This window comes from Saimiri boliviensis, chromosome 13, assembly GCF_048565385.1.
Source record: "Saimiri boliviensis isolate mSaiBol1 chromosome 13, mSaiBol1.pri, whole genome shotgun sequence".
In the NCBI taxonomy this organism is placed as follows: Eukaryota; Metazoa; Chordata; class Mammalia; order Primates; family Cebidae; genus Saimiri; species Saimiri boliviensis.
In genome coordinates, this window is record NC_133461.1 from 44,739,191 (window position 1) to 44,759,675 (window position 20,485).

The 20,485-nt window shown below is 34.0% G+C and overlaps 1 protein-coding gene across 4 annotated transcripts in view; it reads left to right on the top strand.

Annotated features, from left to right (window-relative positions):
- Positions 1–20,485, top strand: part of CCDC178 (coiled-coil domain containing 178) — a 538,381-nt gene that overhangs the window by 197,183 nt on the left and 320,713 nt on the right. For all 4 annotated transcript variants that reach the window (XM_074383637.1, XM_074383636.1, XM_039463712.2 and 1 more), the window contains one exon: positions 3,053–3,206. In XM_074383637.1, coding sequence (XP_074239738.1) covers positions 3,053–3,206 — 154 coding nt within the window. The remainder of the gene's footprint in view (positions 1–3,052; positions 3,207–20,485) is intronic.

Consider the following 20,485-nt stretch of genomic DNA (forward strand, 5'->3'; position numbering starts at 1 on the left):
ACATGCTTTCATGTATGTGTTTGTGTGTTTATTGTTATATGCCATTTTGTCTCGTATAGATTCAGTAACTACCACCACAATCAGAATACAGACTAGTTTCATTCCTCATGCTACCCCTTTTATTGACACCTAGTGTCCATTCTCTGTCTCCTGACAACCCCTGTTATTTTCTCCATCTCGTCTTACTATTTAAAGAGTGCTATATAAATGAAATCCTATAACATTTAACTTTTGATTTGAGCTTTTTTATTAATCATAATGAACTTGAGATCAATCTGTGTTGTTGAAGGTATTAAGAGTTCATTCCTTTTTTATTACTGAATGGGACTCCATTGTATGGATGTACCAGAGCTTTTCAAACCATCTGCCCTTTGAGGGACATTTAGTTGGTTTCCAGTTATTTGCTACTGTGAATGAAGTTGCCACGGATATTCATGTAGACATCTTTCTGTGAACATAATTTTTTCATTCTCTGGGATAAATATGAAAGAGTGTGATTTCTGGGATGTATGTTAAGTGTAAATTTAATTTTATAAAAACTGCCAAACTGGTCTTCCAGAATGACTTTATCTGAATGCCAGCAATGTATGAGAGATCCAGTTTCTCTACAAGAGAACACTATTTAAAAAAAATAATAATTTCAGCCTAGACTAAGGTTTGTAGTGATATCTCATTATGGTTTTAATTTGCATTTACCTAGTGGCAAATTGTGATGTACATCTTTTTATGTGCTTAATTGTTATTGCATTCTCTCTTTCATACAGTGTCTGGTCAAGTATTTTGCCATTTTCCCATTGTAATGTTTGTTTTCTTATAGTTGTGCATAGAAAATTATTTAATTTTGAAAATACATAATCAGATATGTAATATGCAAATATATTCTATGTTTTACTAAAATCTTGTCTTTTTGTCTTTGAAGGTGTTTTATAATACAGAAGTTCTTAATTTTTCTAAAATTCTACTTATCACTTTTTTCTTTTATTCATCATGTGCTTGGTGTCATACACACAAAAAATCTTTCCCTAATCCTATCACAAATTTTTTGCTAAAAATATTATAGGTTTACAATTTATATTTAGTTATATAAATGATTTTTAGTTACATTGTGTGTAAAATGTGAGATTTAGCTTGAGCTTCATTCTTTTGCCTATGAATATGTAATTGTTTTATCACCATATGTTACATTGCTTTCATTAAATTGATTTTGTAACTTTGTCAAAAAAATCAGTTCGACATATTTCTGTAGCTCTATTCTGGGTCCTCTATGACCATTCAATTGATCTGTTTATCCCTCTGCCAAAATCACACTTTCTTGATTGCAGAGTTTGCATAGTAATTTTTAACAAAAGGTAGAATGATTCTTTCCATTTTATTCTAAATTTATTCTGATTTAGCTAATGTAACAATGATAAAATTTATATTAGCAGTAGAGACAAGCATAGTATAAACTCTTTCTCTGGAAAATCCTCAAAAGGCTGAGGAATTAGTGGCATCAACTTCATCAAGAAATGGTAATAAATGAACCACTAGAATAATAACTCCCAAATTGCATGACAGTGGGCAATTCTTTGTCACTCAGACAAAAGTCTATAGTGTATTCTCTGAACTAAAGGCAATAGATGACGCTGAAAGAAGAAAAATTAGGTTCAAAAAAAGGAAACTTAACCAAACTTACACATTTTGAATGCTGAGTCTACCTAACTCTTAATGCCTAACTGCCTTCTAGGATTCTGCCAGGTAATCCTATACTCTGCAGACATGAAAGTGTAAAGAATCTTGTTTTTGCCTATTTATTTGTTGTTTTAATTTTCATTTCTATAGTGAGATTGTAGATTTCAGTTTCATTTGACTATATTGCTGGAATCAGGGTTGGTGCATAAGAATCAGGGCCATTTATTAAGCACAGCATATATTTATTGGTGATTGGCATTCATGTTCTCGTGAATTTCCTGTTCATATTCTCTGCACTTTTGTCTATTGAATAATTTTTCTATTACATATTGACTTATATGAGTTCCTAACATGTAAATCTCTTATATAGGTTTCAAATAAATCTCCTAGTCTACTATTTTGTTTAAGGTGTCTTTAAAAAGTTGCAATTATCTGTATTATTTGCTGATGTTTTATGAAAATGGTAATTTTATCATTTTCTCACTGTGATTTTTTGCTACATTAAACAATCATAACCGTAGGTGAAGATAATTTTATATTTGGAATGTGGTTTCTACCTACTAGATTAGATAAGGGACTGCGGAGGGTCATATAGGAACTAATAACTCCTTATTACTGCTTTTTAAAAAGCCCCATGTTTTCCTAAGCACAATTTCCTTTATCTCTAAGGCTGTGAAAGCTATAACTGCTTGGTCTTTTCACTTCTGCCTCATCTTCTCTTCTTTTTTCATCTTTTCTTTTTTACCTTTCCATATCTGTATTACCTAACTTCTAAATTAAAAGTACTTAAATATCTTACCTGAAATAAAATTCAAAGACAGTTTATTTGAAAGCGCTTATAATTGATTTTTCTTTCAAATTGTTTTCCCTTGGAAACAGTACTATTGATGACTTTTTTTCTCACTATTTACTTAATATCTAAGTAGTAGTTTTTTAGGAATTGTCAAGTTACTTTAAGATGGATATTCATTTATTCATACTGTTAAGTCAAAGCTAATTTAAATATAATTTATTTACTTATTTATTTAATTTTTTTGAGACAAGGTCTCACTCTGTCACCAGGCTGGAGTACGGTGGATCCATCACAGCTAACTATAGCCTCGACCTCCTGGGCTCAATGAATCCTCCCACCTCAGGCTCCTGAGTAGATGGGACTACAGGCACGTGCCACCATGGCCTGTTAATCTTTTATTTTTGAAAAGACTTTGTCTCTCCATGTTGCCCAGGCAGGTCTTGAACTCCTGGACTCAAGCAATCTGCCACCTTGGCCTCCCAAAATGCTGCAGTTGAAGGCATGAACCACCAAGCCTGGCCTAAGTATAATTTAAAATATAATTTTTCTTTTCATATAATTAAACTTTTTTTTTTTTCTCTCCACTAGGAGAGAGATAGATCGACTTAATGAACTATTTGGTCATTACTCTTCATCAGTGATAAGTGTTAATATTGATGTTGAGAAGAAGGAAGAGGAAGTGACTGAAGTAATAAGGGAAACAAAGTCATCAACAAATGAATTAAAATCTCTATCAAAAAAGGTGAGTTTTTATATTTAAAAATAAATACCGATTTTAGTTTTGAGTTATAAATAATAAAGCTTTCTCTTTGTCAATAATTAAATAGCAACTGGCCAATTTTCTCTATTTAGCCAATTTGCCTATATTAGTTTTCTATTGCTGCCTAACAAATTACCACAAATTTAGCAGCTTGAGAGAGCACCCGTTTATTATCGCAATCTTTCCCTAAGTCAGAAATCTGGGCACAGCATGGCTCATGTGGCTACTCCGCCCCACGTCTGGCAAGACTAAAATCAGGGTATTAATAGCCTGCACTTCTGTCTGGAGACTCCATTATAACACTGTTTTTAGGCTTCTTCAGTTTTTGTTTTAATTTACCCATAATAATTGTACATTTTGATAGGGGGTCTAATATGTTATTTTGATACCTGTATGCAATGTGTAATGATCAAATTAGGGTAACATTCAGCATTTCTTTGTCTTGGTAACCTTCAAAAGCTTCCTCTTTAAAGGATTTTGAAAATCCTCTTTGAAAATATAGAATGAATTGTTGTTAACTGTAGTCACTCTACAGTGCTAAAGAACACTAAAACTTACTTCCCTTAGTAAGCTGTAATTTTTTATCTCTTATCCAAACACTCTCTAAGCCCCCAACCCTTACCCTTTCTAGTCTCTAGTTATCACTATTCTACTGTCTGCTTCTGTGAGATCAACCTGTTTAGCTTCCATGTATGAATCAGAACATATGGTATTCATCTTTCTGTGCTAGGCTTATTTCACTTGACATAATGCCATCCTGTTCCATCCATGTTGCTGCAAATAACAGGAATTCATTCCTTTTTATTGCTGAATAGTATTCCATCGAGTATCACATTTTCTTATCTACTCATCCATTGATGGATACAGGTTGATTTCACATCTTAGGTTTTGTGAATAGTGCTGCAATAAATATGAAGGTACAGATATCTTTTTGAAATACTAAATCCTTTTCCTTTGGATATATAATCAGCAGTGGGATTGTTGGATCATATGTAATTCTTTTTTTAGAGTTTTTTTTTTTTTTTTTTTTTTTTTTTTTTGAGAAATCTTCAAATTGCTGTGATTTCCACTCCATAGTGTCTGTATTCATTTATAGTCCCACCAACAATGTTTAAGAGTCCCTTTCTCTGCCTCTTCAACAGCATGTATTATTTTTTGTCTTTTTGATAGTACCCATTCTAACTGAGGTGTTCAGTTTTGATACGATATAATTCTTATGATGTGAGAACTGAAGCCTTTGTTTCCTTGGCACCTGTCAGCCTGAGATCATACTCAGTTGTTAGAGGCTGCCTGCATTCCCTGGCTGTTGGTTCCCTTCACCTCTAAAATCAGCAGTATGCTCCTGCTTGGAAACACCTGACCTTTCATTATAACTTATCTTTCCTGAAGATGAAGCTTTCTTTTTCTGCGGTATCTCATTCACTGTTATAAAAGAAAATAATAGATAAAATAAATAAGAGTATAGTAAAAGGAAATAATATATGAATTTTATGCCAATTTGCATTCCTATCTAGAGTTAACGACATTCTTCTCTATTCTAAGGCTTTTAAAGTTGTATCTCATTATGGTTTGTTTTTCGTTATTAATGGAACCGAGCATGTTTTAATGACTTTTGAGGGGTGATTTGTATTTCCTTTTCTGTGAAAACCTGTTCATGATATTCCTCCGATATACTGAGTGTCATCTCACTGATGGATGCTAAATATTTTCTAGTTACAGATGTTAAAAATATATTTATCCAATCTTTTTTCCTTTCTTTATGGTAACTTCTGATGAAGAGACATTTCAGTTTAATGTAGTATGAGATATAAATACATTCCTTTGTGCTTTTTCCTTTTCTGAACTTGATTAATAAATTTTCTCACCCCGAGATTATACAAATATTTTCTAATATTTCATTCTCAATGTTTCTGAATTCTGCCTTTTATATTTGTGTGATAGTTTTAGATGAAACTATATTTAGAATGTTCAAAATAGAGGGTCATTTTTCTCATTCTGCCTTCTCTTTACAAGTTTGGAAGGAAACAGCTATTTCTATAATTTTTAGAATGCATATTTCACTTGCCAGATGTAATGCATAATTAATATGAAATTAATGTATGGGTGTAATGTGAAGTGAGGTTCCAGTTACATTTTTTTATAGTATAGAAAACAAATTGTTACAATAATTTACTGATGGACTTTCATTATATATTTATAGTTAGTGCTATCTCTGTCACATACTAGATCTCTATGTTTGGATCTTTTTCATTCACTTTTTACTTTGATCTATTTGACTGTCTTCATCTGAACGCTCCACTTCTGCATCATTAAAATTCCATAATGGGTGTAATTATCTATGATGGTGAATCCTCGGATCTTATATTTCCTTATGAGTTATAGGCTTTTCTTTCTTTTATTATTTTTTTATTAATTGCACTTTAGGTTTTGGGGTACATTTGAAGAACATGCAAGATAGTTACATAGGTACACACATGGCAGTGTGATTTGCTTTTCTTGACTCTTGCCCTTCCATACAGGTTTCAGGATTATCTGGTTAATTTCCTTAAAAATTTTTGTTGTAATTTTGGCCAAAACTATATCCACTCATGGATTAATTGGGGGAAGAAATCAAATCTTTATGATAGGGATTTCCAAACATACTCATGATCTATCTCTGTTTATTTGAGTAATTTTGCCAAATTGAACCTTAATCAATGTTCTTCGAACTTTCCAAAAGGCAAACTGTGTCTTTGCAAGATCAGACAGTGATGAGACAATTAACCCTTCCATCTTCATCTAATGTTAAAGTTATTTTTAAAAATTGATTGGTAATGTGATCCTGATAGGTTTATAAAATTAGTCTATATGGTAGAAATGTTTAAAATGTATTAAGGTTTAATTGATGTTCTAATATATGGGAAATTTGCATAAATATTTCATTTGACAAAAATGTTTTCTCTGATTTGGGGATACAATTCTAAGTAGATTGATTTAGCCATCTGTGCTAATCGTGTTATTTAAATCTTTTATATCTGATTTATTTTCTGATTCATGTATCAATTACTGTAAGAGATGAATTAAAATATCTCAGGAACATAGATAACTTTTTTCATTTTTCCTAATTTTGGCTTTATGAAGCCATATTTTTAGATGAAACTCAGTTTAGAATGATTAATGTTGAGCTTCTTTATTATGCTTTTATTTGCAAGGTTTGAAGTTATGAATTATAAAGTTGTGGAATGCATATTTCACCTGACAGATGTTAAGTATAATCAATATCTTTAACTTCTTCCTGAGTAGTTTAGGGATTTTGTGATCTTCTCCTGGCATATATTCAATCTTCCATCATTTTATGCATATCTTATTTACTAATTTTCTTAAGACAATTTATTTTTCATTTACACAATAAATGTTTATTTATATTTATTCCCAGGTTAATATTTTGGATACAACTCTATCTGCTTATTAGACTTTCCTAATTGACATTGCTTTTATCTTTTTTTAAAAAAGTTTCATTGTTGTTGTTTTATTATTTCTTGAGATGGTAGTCTCACACTGTCACCAGGGCTGGAGTGCAGTGGCATGATCTTGGCTCACAGCAACCTCTGCCTCCCAGGTTCAAGTGATTCTCCTGCCTCAGCCTCCCCAGTAGCTGGGAATACAGTGTGTGCCACCACACCAGCTAATTTTTGTATTTTTTACTAGAGATGGAGTTTCACCATGTTGGCAAGGCTGATCTCGAACTCCTGACATCAGGTGATCCACCCACCTGGCCTTCCAAAGTGCTGGAGTTACATGCATGAGCCACACCTCCCAGACATTGTTTTTAAATTTTTATTAAACTCTACCTTCTACAAACTGCCTCAATAAGATTCAAGATTTGAGGTTCTCAAAATTTTTAATTTTTATTTTCATTTTTAAATGTCTTAATTTTGTTCTCATTCATGCAATTTATGGAAAATTAAGCTAAATTCATATGAGAATGACTTACATGGCTGCATAGGCAAGAGAGAAGGATCCAGAAATAGACAAGGCTGAAAACACTAAATAAAAACAAAAACAAACAAACAAAATTTTCAGGGACATGGATGAAGCTGGAAACTATTATTTTCAGCAAACTGACATAAGAACAGAAAATCAAACACCTCATGTTCTCACTCATAAGTGGTTGTTGAACAATGGGAACACATGGACACAGAGAGGGGAAGGAACATTATACACTGGGACCTGTTGCGGGGTGAGTGGCTAGAGGAGGGTTAGCAGGGGGTGGGGGGATTGGATAGGGATAACATTAGGAGAAATACCTAATGTAGATGACAGGGTGATGGATGCAGCAAACCACCATGGCATGTGTATGCCTATGTAACAAACCTGCATGTTCTTCACATGTACCCTAGAACTTAAAGTATAATAAATAAATGTTTTAAAAAACCAACTCACTAAACCAAAAACACTGGGCTCAAATGTAGAGGAAGAGGAAAGGGCATTGATGGGTAGGAAGAACCTGATCTTAAATAGATAGTAGCACAAGGTTCTGTACATTTGTCCTGTGTCTGTCTCCAGCCTCTTTCTTGTTCCCGCTTTCCCTCTGCCTCTGTACTCTAACTACCTGAAACCTAAGGACAACAGAATGTGCCACATGTTTTCATTCTTCCAGCTCTTCATAAATACTGTTCCCTCATAATATAATGTCTGTTTGACTCTGTTCTTTCTCTCAATCCTATCATTGTCTAGCTGAATTCTCTTGTTTTAAGTCTCAACTTGGAAGGAAGAAAATCCTTGGGGAAACCATCTTTTAATATTGTTCCTTCTGCTTTGAACTCTAACTGTATCTGTGTTTACCCTTATGCTGGCACTTATAACACTGTTGAAATTAATGACTAGATGTCTACTTCTTAGACTGCAAGGTTCTTAAGGACAGAAGATGTATTGTGATTCTTATTTTTGTCTCTGTGTAATTTGTCCAATGCCTTTTCCATATTAGACAATAAATACTTGTTGAATAAGTGAGTGAATCAAGGGACAAGTTGAAGGAAGGAAGAAAAGAAGGAAGGAAGGAAGGAAGGATGGAAGGAAGGAAGGAAGGAAGGAAAAGGGGAAGGGGAAGGGGAAAGGGAAGAAAGGGAAATGCAGGGAAAAATCCTACACCTTGTGAGACTGTAAAGAGCCTGGTAATGTAGACTGTAGAGTGTAGCCATTCACATAATTTTCTATAATTTAAAAGAATGTTTGTAGCTTTCCCAGGGATTACTATAAGCACCCGGGAAGTATAGCATAGTCAATAAAACTTTTTAAAGTGTTATATACTATTGACAAATAGTTATTACCTCAGTTTAATAATCATATTGAAATTTATCTATATCTATAAAATTATCATTAATAAAATTTTCAAAAAGGGAACATTAATCCAGTTAAACTATAATTAGTTTTTTATTTTTTTGATTGTCTCTGAAATAAAAACGCTGGCCCTCCTCAATTTGCTGTCATAACTAAATGTTTTGTATTTATTGGTTTTTGAAACGGAGTCTCCCTCTATTCCCTATGCTGGAGTACAGTGGCACAATCTGGGCTCACTGCGACCTCTGCTGCCTGGGTTTAAGTTTTTCTCCCACCTCAGCATCCTGAGAAGCTGGGATTATAGGTGTGTGCCACCACACCCAACTAATTTTTGTATTTTTGGTAGAGATAGGATTTCACCATGTTGTCCAGGCTGGGCTGGAACTCCTGACCTCAGACGATCCACCCACCTCAATCTCTCAAAGTGCTGGGATTACAGGTGTGAACTACCACTCCTGGCCATATTATGTTATTTTTGATGAGAAATTGGATATATATTTATAAGGTTAGTGATACTTTTTAATTATAGAAACCATTTGGAAACAACCATACATTCTAGAAGAGATGAGAAAATGATGAAATTTAGATATATTAATTTTTTCTGCATTTTGATCATTATAAAACCTTTAAGCTAGATTTTCAAAGAATGCATGTTAAGCACTCAATTAAATGCAATGATGTGCATTATTATTGCCTTCCATCGTTTTTTGATGCAATTGAAACTTCCCAGTTCAAGAGAAAAATAAAAGATTTGTGCTGCCTAATTGCACATACAACTTAAAATGATTTTTACAAATATTTCAAGGCATTTTATGCTTTCAATTTAGAGTCTTTACCTTATTAACATACAGTTTTCTCAAATTTGTATTGTTGGATCTATGGAAACACATAGTTTCCTTTTCATTTCTAAAAATAATGGCTTTTGTAATCCAGAAAACATCTTGTAATTGGTTAAGTGCATTAAAATAATGTTGAGATCAAATCCTTTTAAAATGTAAAAGAAAAAGCTTTCTATAAATCCCTTTCCCATGTTACTTTATAGTCTACTCCCAAGGTTCAGAATTTTTTTAAAAGAAAATGATTTCATTAACTGCAGCATTTAGTTTATTGTAATATAAAAAGGCATTTATATCTGATTTTACCAATTGATAATAAAAATGACTTTTAAAGAGTTAGAAATATTTCTGACTTTTATATTTTATTGACAACTACATAGGCATACAAATTATTTTTTGGTAACTTAGTTTTTATATAAAGGCTGTATACAAGTGGATTCCTTCTGTATATTAGTTGGTATTTTCATAATTTTTGAATATTGTTTTTGTTCACAGAAAGCTAGTTTTCATTACTAACTTATTGGCATGTATATTATACAGTATAGATCTAAACACCACAAGATACCCATTCAAATATGCCTTTTGATTTATACATTTGCCTCAAAAATTTTCAAATTAGGCAAATTCCTTCTCAAAAATAGATAAGACAATAATTATTCCTAATACTAGCAATGTATCAAATAGAAAACCAGCCTAGAGAGGCTGAGTGATTTTCTCACAGACACAAAGCTATTAAGTGGCAAACTACAACCTCAATTTTTGGACTGTGAAAACAGTAGTGTTTCATTATACAATATTCGTATATGTGTTTTGTAGGTAAAATATGATAATGTTTAGAAAAATACACATTGCTAATTTTTTAAATAGTAGAATTTTAGTACTTTTTATGTGTATATTTTGTGTGGCATATATATATAAACTACTAAATGACATCTGTGAAATTGGCTTTTACTATCTTTTATTTGAAAGAAGTGCTTAATGTTATCTAACTGCTAATTTCAAATATATACTAGTGACCATGCTAAAGATTTTAAAAATGTACCCTGATTATAAAAGCAGTTTATATAGAAATAGATGTTCATTTACAGAAAATGCTGAGAAGATGATTTTAGTTTCTCATTTGACCTATTGAGATGATATTAATATTTAACCATTTTTAAATTCATTGGATGAACTCTGCTTGGTTATGGTTTATTGTTCTTTTAATTTACTGCTGAGTTTGATTTGCAAGGATTTTATTTAAGATTTTACATCCATATTCATAAGTGAGTCTGTATTCTGGTGTTCTTAATTTGTGCTATATTTGATAGATGCTCTTATCAGGATTATGCCAGCTTTATTAAATGAATTTTGAAACTTTTCTTCCATTCTTGTTACCTGAAGAATTAATATGTATTTAAATAACTTTTTCATGAAAATTCGATAGAACACCTTGGTGATTTTTTTTCATTGTTTGGATTATTATTTTCTTTTTCATGGGCCACTGTTTTATTTAATAACATAATTGTGCTATCAGGCTATGTATTTCTTCCTGAGGTTAATGTTTAATTTTTTAATGGCCCAGGAAATAATCTAAATGGATTAAGATTTTCAAATATATTACTATAGCATGACATAGAATGCTTGCTTACATTTTTGCTGTTATGTTACTTCTAATTGTATATGTATTTTCACTTTTTAAATTAGATTTAAACATTTTGAATAACTATATTTAAAAAGAAATGATTATTGGATTGAATAATTTTATAATTTTCTAACTTTTAATGTGTTAATATGTAGTTTTATTGGTACAATTTTTTTCTTTTTTCTTTAGTCTTATTCTTTTACTTTTTACTTTTCACTTCCCTGTTTTGCATGTTTAATGTGTGTGTGTGTGTGTGTGTGTGTGTGTGTGTGCATTCTTTTCCCAAGAGCTACAGTACAGTTGCATTTCCTGATATTCTCTGTGGAAAACTTTTTGAAAGTCATTTCTGTATTCACTGTCTTCAGTTTCTCTCCTTGCAATCTCATGTCAGATTATCCCAGTCAGGATCTCCCCCACAAACTTTGCTGCAATTGCTATTAATGGATCCTGTTTTCTTCCCTACAACCCTCAGAAAATCTGATGGGATTCATTATACAAACTATGATATAAAGTTATTTTAAGGCATATTTTGAAAGGCACAAATACTTAATGCTCATTTCTCAAAGTTTAGGATATACTCAAGTGAAAAAATATTGATCTATGATATCACCATCCAGATGTAGTCACTGTTAATTTTTTTTTGTATATAAATACACAGGGCTTATAATATATATAAATAATGATATTATCATATGCATGCAGTAATTGATGGCATGTTTCTTCTTTCATGACATAAAAGCTGATTTCAGTATCATCTTATATGTTACAATGTAATTTTAAAGTCTTTAGAGTTTCTCTTTTAAACTTATAAGTTCAGGGGTACATATGTAGGCTTGTTATATAGGTAACCTTACGTCATGGGGGTTTGTCGTACAGGGTATTTTGTCACCCAGATATTAAATAACCCATTAGTTATTTTTCCTGATCCTCTTCCTCCTCCCACCCTCCACCCTCTGAAAGGCCCCAGTGTATGTTCTTCTCCTCTATGTATCCATGTGTTCTCATCATTTAGCTCCCACTTATAAATGAGAACATGCAGCATTTGGTTTTCTGTTCCTGCATTAGTTTGCTAAGGATAATAGCCTCCAGCTTCCACCATGTCCCTGCAAAATACACAGTCTTGTTCTCTTTATGGTTACATAGTATTCCATGGTGTATATTTACCGCGCTTTCTTTGTCAGGTTTGACACTCATGGGCATTTAGTTTGATTCCATGTTTGTGCTTTTGTGAATAGTGCTGCTATGAACATACACATGCATGTATCTTTAAATAGAACGATTTATATGACTTTGGGTATACACCCAGTAATGGGATTGCCAGATTGAATGGTATTAGTACCATTAGGTCTTTGTGGAATCACTACACTGTCATACACAATGGTTGAACTAATTTACAATCCTACCAACAGTGTATATGCATTCTTTTTTCTTCACTATCTTACCAGCATCTGTTATTTTGGGCTTTTTAGTAATTGCCATTCTGTCTAGTGTGAGATGGGATCTCATTGTGGTTTTGGTTTGCATTTTCCTAATGATCAGTGATATTGAGCTTTTTTTCATATGACTTTTGGCCACTTGTAAGTCTTTTAAAAAGTGTCTGCTCATGTCCTATGCCCAGTTTTTAATGGAGTTACTTGGTTTTCTTTTGTAAATTTGTTTAAGTTCCTTATAAATGCTAGATATTAGACCTTTGTTAGATGCATAGTTTGCCAAAATTTGCTCCCATTCTGTAGGTTGTCTGTTTACTCTGTTGATACTTTCTTTTGCTCTGCAGAAGCTGTTTAGTTTAATTAGGTCCCATTTGTTAATTTTTGGTTTTGTGGCAATTGCTTTTGGCATCATAGTCATGAAATCTTTGCCTGTGCCTGTGTCCTGAATGGTATTGCCTAGGTTGTCTTCCAGGGTTTTTATAGTTTGGGGTTTTACATTTGAGTCTCTAATCCATCTTGATTTAATTTTTGTATGTGGTGTAAGGAAGGGGTCCAGTTTCAATCTTCTGCATATGGCTAGGCAGTTTTTTTTCTATAGTAGCTATTTTGTCTGTCAGATCCTGCATAGTTTTATTATGATTTTTAGCATCCTTGCATTGAGTTCCAATGTACTTTTGTAGCTCAATGATCTTCACTCCTATGCATATTCTGAATTCTATTTCTGTTATTTCAACTATCTTAGCCCAGTTCCGATGCCTTGATGGAAAGGTAATGTGGTAATTGGAGGAAAGAAGGCACTCTGGCTTTTTGGGTTTTCAGCATTCTTGTGATGGTTCTTTCTCATCTTTGGTTCTTTCTCATCTTCAGTCTTTGAGGGTGCTTACCTTCAGATGTTTTTGTATTTTTTTCTTTTATCCTGTTGATGACCTTGGGGGTTTGACTGTGGTATAAGGTGGATTCAGCTGACTGGCCTCATTTCTGGGAGATTTAAGGGGGCCAGTGGTCAGCTCCCAACTCCTAGACTGGGAGGACTTGTGTTGGGTCCTGACTTTGTTCTTGGCTCCTTGAGTTCTGGCCTGCACTGGGGAAGCCAAGATGCAGCAGCTGCAGCAGAGTGCTAGTGGATGCAGGGGTGTTTCCCTCCCTGCCAGCTTTCACCACAGTGGCAGAGGCAATGCAGCTGGTTGGGCAATAGGGGAAGGAGGCCCCTGCTGAAACTCTGTGTATGGTTGCATTGGAGGAGGTGGTAGTTCGGGACCAGAGTGCTGGCCCCTGCAGGGCAGGTCTGGGTTCCTCCTCTGTGTCCTGCAAGCAGAAGTGATCACTCAGGGTGTGGGAGGGTCCCCTGTCTTCTGCATAGTGTTAGCACAAGGGCAGGGCACTGGCCAGGGCAGGGCTTGTTGGCTCTGGGCCCTCTGAGACTCTCTGCAATTATGATCAGCAGAGCTGGCCATCAGCAGAGGTGTTGAGGGTCCAGCTGCACTCCCAGCTGGCAGGGCAAGTAAAGCAAAACCCTCTTGTGCAGAATGTGCCAGGGTAGCGACATGGTGAGTTGCTGTGGTCCAAGGGAAAGCTGAAGTATGGAGAGAGAGCCTGTGGGCTGGTGTGTGGCCATAGGGGCCCTCTCACTGGAGCTCTCTGCTTGTTAGATGTGTTTCACCCATGCAGAAGCTATGCTGTGGACCCCACCCAAGACTGCCCTATAAGCAGGTATGGCCAGGCTGGGGGCCTGGGGAGAAGCCCGGAGACTAAGGAGTCCACAGGTCAGAGCAGTCCCATCTGCTGTGCAGGACCAGCTTGCAGAGATCAGGTCCGACAGTTAACTTAGGGCTAAAGTCTTTCACAGGAGCAAGTTGAGCCTAGAGGTATGACCATCTCTAGCTGTGCTCTATTCACTATAGATGCTCTTGTACCAAACCCTCTGGGCTCCATATCAGCTGGCTTGCTGCCCTTACCACTTCTTGAAGAGGCTCTCCTTGCCACCCCAAGTGTCCATGGTGGTCCAAGGGGCTTTTCCTGCTGGAGTTTCAGAGGCCTGTACCAAGAGCAGGTTGCTCTTTGACAGTTCAACTTACCCATTCCTCCAGAGCTGTTGTGGTTCAAAAATGAGTCTTGATATGCCGTAGCCCTTGCAGGGTTCCCAGCTTTCTCCCACTCCAGCTCAGCTTCTGTGTCCACTCTTGGTGCCTTCCCTCCGAAGATCTGTTAAAAGCACTAAGATAGTCCCTCCACAGGAGCTGTTCCACTTGTCTGCACCTAGTTGGCTATCTTGCCCTCTCTTTCTTTAGAGCTTCTTAAACCCCTGTCACTGGACATTAGGTGAGTTTTAATTTTTAAGTATTATAAAACAAAGCTGTAATAAATATCTCTAAAACTTTTAAATTGAACATAACTACTCATTTTAAGCAAAATGATATTGTGATAACAAATAATGAAAATTGAATTATATTATACAGTAGTACCAGAAGCACAGGGAAAAATGATATACCTTAGCATTCTGCAAAAGCATAAATAATTTGCCAGTATTTTCACATTTTCCAAAATCCTTGCAATCTTAACTTTACCCTTTTTCAATTAATTTTTAAGAAGACATTTTTAAAAACTGAATTTCATATCATTAATTCTGTAGGGTTAGGAAACTTGTTGCATTGTCTGTGGCAACTGGTTCACAATTTTGTGCAGTATTCACCCTTTAATTGTATAATTTAGATGTTGCTATTGGCATTGTCTCTTTGAATATAAAATAATTTTTGAACATCACTTTAAATATAACCAAAACTGCATAATAACTCTTGGTGAGTATATTGTTTAAATCTAGAGGTTTCTTTCCTGTAATATAATTTATGATTTAAATTATTTATTTCTTAAGATTAAAATTGCTTTATTGTGTCTTTAATGATTATTGTATTGTGAAAGAGGTAGATTTTGCAATTTTTATAATTGATTTGAATGAAATGGAGAGCTAAGAAAACTTACTCTCATTGCAATAAATAGCACATATTTAAAATCAACTGTACTTTTATATACATTTGATGCCGTATGATTAACTCTTAGATGAATCTGTCCATTATAATTTTATAAATATTATCATTCCATATTGTCTAGTAGATTTCTTGTACTTCACAGTCTGCCTTTAGAGATAATTTCTGCATATTAAATATTGTCAATATTGGTTGCTTATAGTGATAGTCTCTAAAGGATAAAATGCTAGAAAGTTGGTAAATTCATTCACTTTCTAGCTGTTATGTTGGTTTTGTATATGACAGAGTAAAGCCTATATTCTATATATAAATGTTAATTTTTGTGTGTGTGTTTAGGTATAATATAAAAACATTCAATCAATTTTAACTGAAGTTACTTCTAGAAGGGTGGATTTATAGGCTCCTTAAACAAGAGGGCATCAAGGAAATTTAAGGGTGTTACTCCTCAACCATTTCACGGTAGCCAAAAATAGAGAAGTGATTATCTTTTTAAAAAATGGTAGATTTGGCTTCTTTCTTATGAAGCAAATATGTATATATACATATGTGTGTGTGCGTGTGTGTGTATTTGTATATTTTAGGATCATTGGACTGTCATAATTAATTTCTTCTTTAGTTTCAGAGAGCTCCAAAAAAAAAAAAAAAAAAAAAAAAAAAAAGACTTTTCCCCAGGATATGTTAAATCTGTGGAGTTTCATCTGTACCTGATTTAGATGGTGAAGTTTTGGACATTAGAGATGATAACATTTAGATGCAAGTTTGGCCTTTGGTTGGAGATTTGTGGGCACCTTCAAAGGAGGTGAATGTATTTTGTGTGAGTGGGATGTGGATCATGGGGCCTAGGAGTGCAGTATGGTATGCAGAATCTGGGCTTTCATAATTTGTGCCCTTCATGTCAGGCTTGTAAATATGCCAGGTTACATGGGCAGAAGGATTTTGTAGATGTAATTGTGTTTACAATCGTGCCATTAGATTGGGAAATTATCTGGGATTGTAATGGTAATTACATGAGTCTTTAAAAGCAGAACTTTCTCTTGGCTGGCAGCAGAACAAGTCAGAGAAATGTAGAGTCAGAGAGTTCTAAAGCATGAGAAACACTCAGCCAGCCATTTCTGACTTGAAAATGGAGGGGGCCGCATAGAAACTGTGAAAAGATAATACATTCTGCCTGTAACCCTAATGAGATTACAACTTTAATGAGATTAGAAATGGTTTATCCCCCTGAGCCTCTAAAGGAGAGCCCAGGCCAACTGAAACCTTCATTTCAGTTTGTGAGATCCTAAGCAGAGTGCTGACCTAGCTCAATAGCATTCTGACTTATACAAACATGAGATAATAAATAGACATCATTTTAAGTCAATAAGATGATACTATTCCAATTGTTCAATTGCATTTTATGTCAGGAGTGTTTTTAAAAGGTTTCCTCATATAGAATTTAAAAGATTTTGAAAAGTGTATTCTTAAATTATTTTTTGCACTTCTAGTTGTGGTATTTCTCTTTTATTAATTCTTCTAATCAGTTATATTTGGTTTATGAAGTGAATAAAGATAATTTTTATTATACTAATTTGCTAATTTTTAAAATTATTTATGTTACTTTCATCGTCGTTTATCTGGGGATTTCCAAGAATGATATTATTTCATCTGCAATTACAGATATTAATTTTTATTAATTCTTATGTCTTTAATCATTTTTTATCTAATTACATTGGTCAATACTTCTAATACAATGTTAAATAGCAGTGGAAATAAGTGGCATCCTTGCTATGCCCAGTTCTTAATGGAATTACTACTAGTGTTTCTATTCCCTTCAATATCATGCAGGCTTTAAGATTCAATGTACATTTTATCTTGTTAGGAAAGTACTGTCAGCTTCAATGTATTGAGTAGTTTTTAAAATTGGGAATGGGTATTGAATTTTCTCAAGAACCTTTTCTGCCTCTGGGAAGAAGCTCATATAATATTTCTCTCACTATCTATAATACAGTGAATTAAATTAATGGATTTTCTAATTTGAACCTTGAATTGTTGGAATAAATCTTACTTGACCATTATATTTCCCATCCTTTCTTAACACACTCCAATTTTCTTTTTACCATCACCATTAAACCAAAATATCTCTGATTTAGGTCACCAGTGCTTTCCATGTTGCTAAATCTAATCATTGTTCTTTTGTCCTCATCTTAATTAACTTACACAGGTCACTTTACCAAGTGGATTATACGTTTAGCCTTGGAAACTTTTTTGGGGCTTCCAGAACACATTCTTCATGTGTTTTGCTGCTTTTCTGGATTCTTGTTCTCAGTTACCTCTACTGGTTTCTTTATATCTCCTCACACTCCAAACATTTGAGAATCACAGTGCTTTGTCTTTTGTAATAAATCTTACATATCCAACTGCCAACTCTTAATCTCTGTTTAGATGTATGGTAAGTATCTGAAGTTTAATTGTCCTAAAATTTTACTTCAGACATGGAACTGCTCTCTAACCTGCATTCTTTCCAATTTCAGTTTATGACAATTCACTCCTTCCAGCTTTTCAGATAACAACATTTGAAATATGCACTGAAATGCATTTACTTATTAAAATGAAACATTCATTTATTTTGTGAATATCTGGGCCAAAAGAATGTACATGTTCAGCTTTAGTAGACAATGCCAAAAAGTTTTCCCAGACAGTTATTTATTTTTCCATTGCCACCATCATGCCTGAGAGGTGCAGCTTTAGATTAACGGTACCATCTACTATTGACTTTTTATGTATGTATGTATGTATGTATGTATGTATGTATGTATGTATGTGCTTGCTTGCTTGCTAGCTAGCTTACTTACTTTAGAAGCACGGTCTTGCTGTCTTGCCCAGTTTACAAGCCATCCTTCCACCTCAGCCTCCCAAGTAGCTGGAACTATAGGTGCACACCTGGTTTGTTTGTTTGTTGGTTGGTTGGTTGGTTGGTTGGTAGAGATGGGATCTTGCTATATTGCCCAGGCTGGTTTTAAACTCCTGGTCTGAAGTAATCATCCTGCCCAGCCCTCCCAAAGTGTTGGAATTACACATGTGTGCCACAGCAGCTGGCCAGTATTTATTTTTAATTTTAGTCTTTCTGTAGGACCATGGTTTTAAATTTGCATTTCTCTGATGTCTAATGGGTTTAAACATTTTTAAAGCAGTTTATTTTGAATGTTGTGTCAGAGGCTAGCACAAGAGTTGGACTCAGATTTCTCCTTCATGTTCTAGTTGTGATCTCTTTGTTACATCTTTTTGAGATTCTGTTTTCTGGATGGAAAAAAATGGATATTTGTTAATTTGACTTGTTAGTAATCTGAAAGAAAAATTTAGGCATTAAAATATTGATTAAAGAAGAATATATGTAAAAGTCTTCAAATTCATCTAAACAACATAATTTATGATTTATATGAATGATAAATTATTTTTATCATTTAAGAATTTAATAATTTAGTTTTGTTGGTATTTTTGTATTTAATCTTCTGTTTGATTTGCATATATTAAGAATATGCCACATTTAAAGCATGGCTCTGTGAAGTTCTAATATTACTAAGTTACTGCTTATTTTAAATGTTACACAGGCTCTTTCCTGAGAGATAGAGTTGTGCTGAACAATTTTTCCCATCTAGATGTTTCTATTATTCACAACTATTTACATTTTGTTAGTGGTCCAACAATTTATAATACAATGGGATTATGAAGATTAAGTGTTTCTTAACTTAAATTCTTCTTAAATGTTATTAAGTAACATATTCACTGAGATGAATGGTATAAAATAAATAGATCTACAAATTTAGTAATTAATTATATCTCCTACTGTCTTTTCATTTCTGATTCCCCATGAAATAATAAATGTTACCAGTATAATGTGTCATCTTTCACATATTAGCCTATGCATCTGTAAGTATATATTAGGTTATATGTCTGTATATATATTTGTATTATTTGTTTTTGCTATCTGATTTTTACAAAAGCAGGTTTGTCCTATATACGCATTTAGTAATCTTGCTCCTTTACATAAAATATATTGTGTATATACATCAAGGTTATTAGATATGAATCTAATACATTCTTTGAAACAGCGATTAATATTACATTCTAAGGACATGCCATAATATCCATCAAGGTACAGTGCAGGAAACAGAAATCCCTCTATTTTAGGTAGAAAAAAAGTTTAGATACCAACAAATTTGCAAAGCTGGCAGAAAATGCTCCGGGCTGGACATCCAAAAATATTTCCCAAATTGAGCATAGAAGCTACAGCATCTCAGGCTGTCTATGGACCTCTTGAGCTCAAAAGCCACAGTATTCAGCCTATCCATACTCTAGGATCAGGAAGCTGGGGTCTGGAAGCATTAACCACTGCTGCTAATTCTACAGGGCCTCAATATCCATAGCTGGAAGAAGGACACTACAACTCAGCTACAAGTCGCTCAAACTTAGCTCAAATCCTCAGGACCTTCCTTGCCAGTAGAGAGAACACATGCAAAACTGAACTAAGCCAGAAGCAAACAGAAATCACAAAGAAGACCTTTACCTTTCACTTTCTGTAATATACATGACTAAATCTCTTATCTGTTGAAACCAATTTGCATCCTAAACTCTTTCAGCAAGGAAACCTAGAAACCGCTCTCTCCCTCTCTCCTTCCTCCTTTCCCTTCCTCCCTCCCTTTATCCCTTCCTCCCTTCCTCCCTTCCTTCCCTCCCTCGTCTTTGTATTCCTACCTTCCTTTCTGTTCTTTTTTATTTTCCTAGGCTTTACCACCCAAGAAAGCCCATTAGAAGGAAAGTGAAATGAAGATTTACTGACCAGTAAACATTATCCACCTCAATGACAACTTATTCAATTATTTACCTTTTAAATAAATTCAGATTGAATATAGTTATTAACCACTACAAACAATATTAAAATGAATACCTTTATATTTGTTGTTGTTGTAAACTAGTTCTTTCTATGGGACAGACTCTCAAAAGTTGAATTGTTACATTAGAACTAAGTATGTTTTTCAAAATAAATATTGCTGAAATATTTTCTAAAACATATGTATACACATGCACATATACG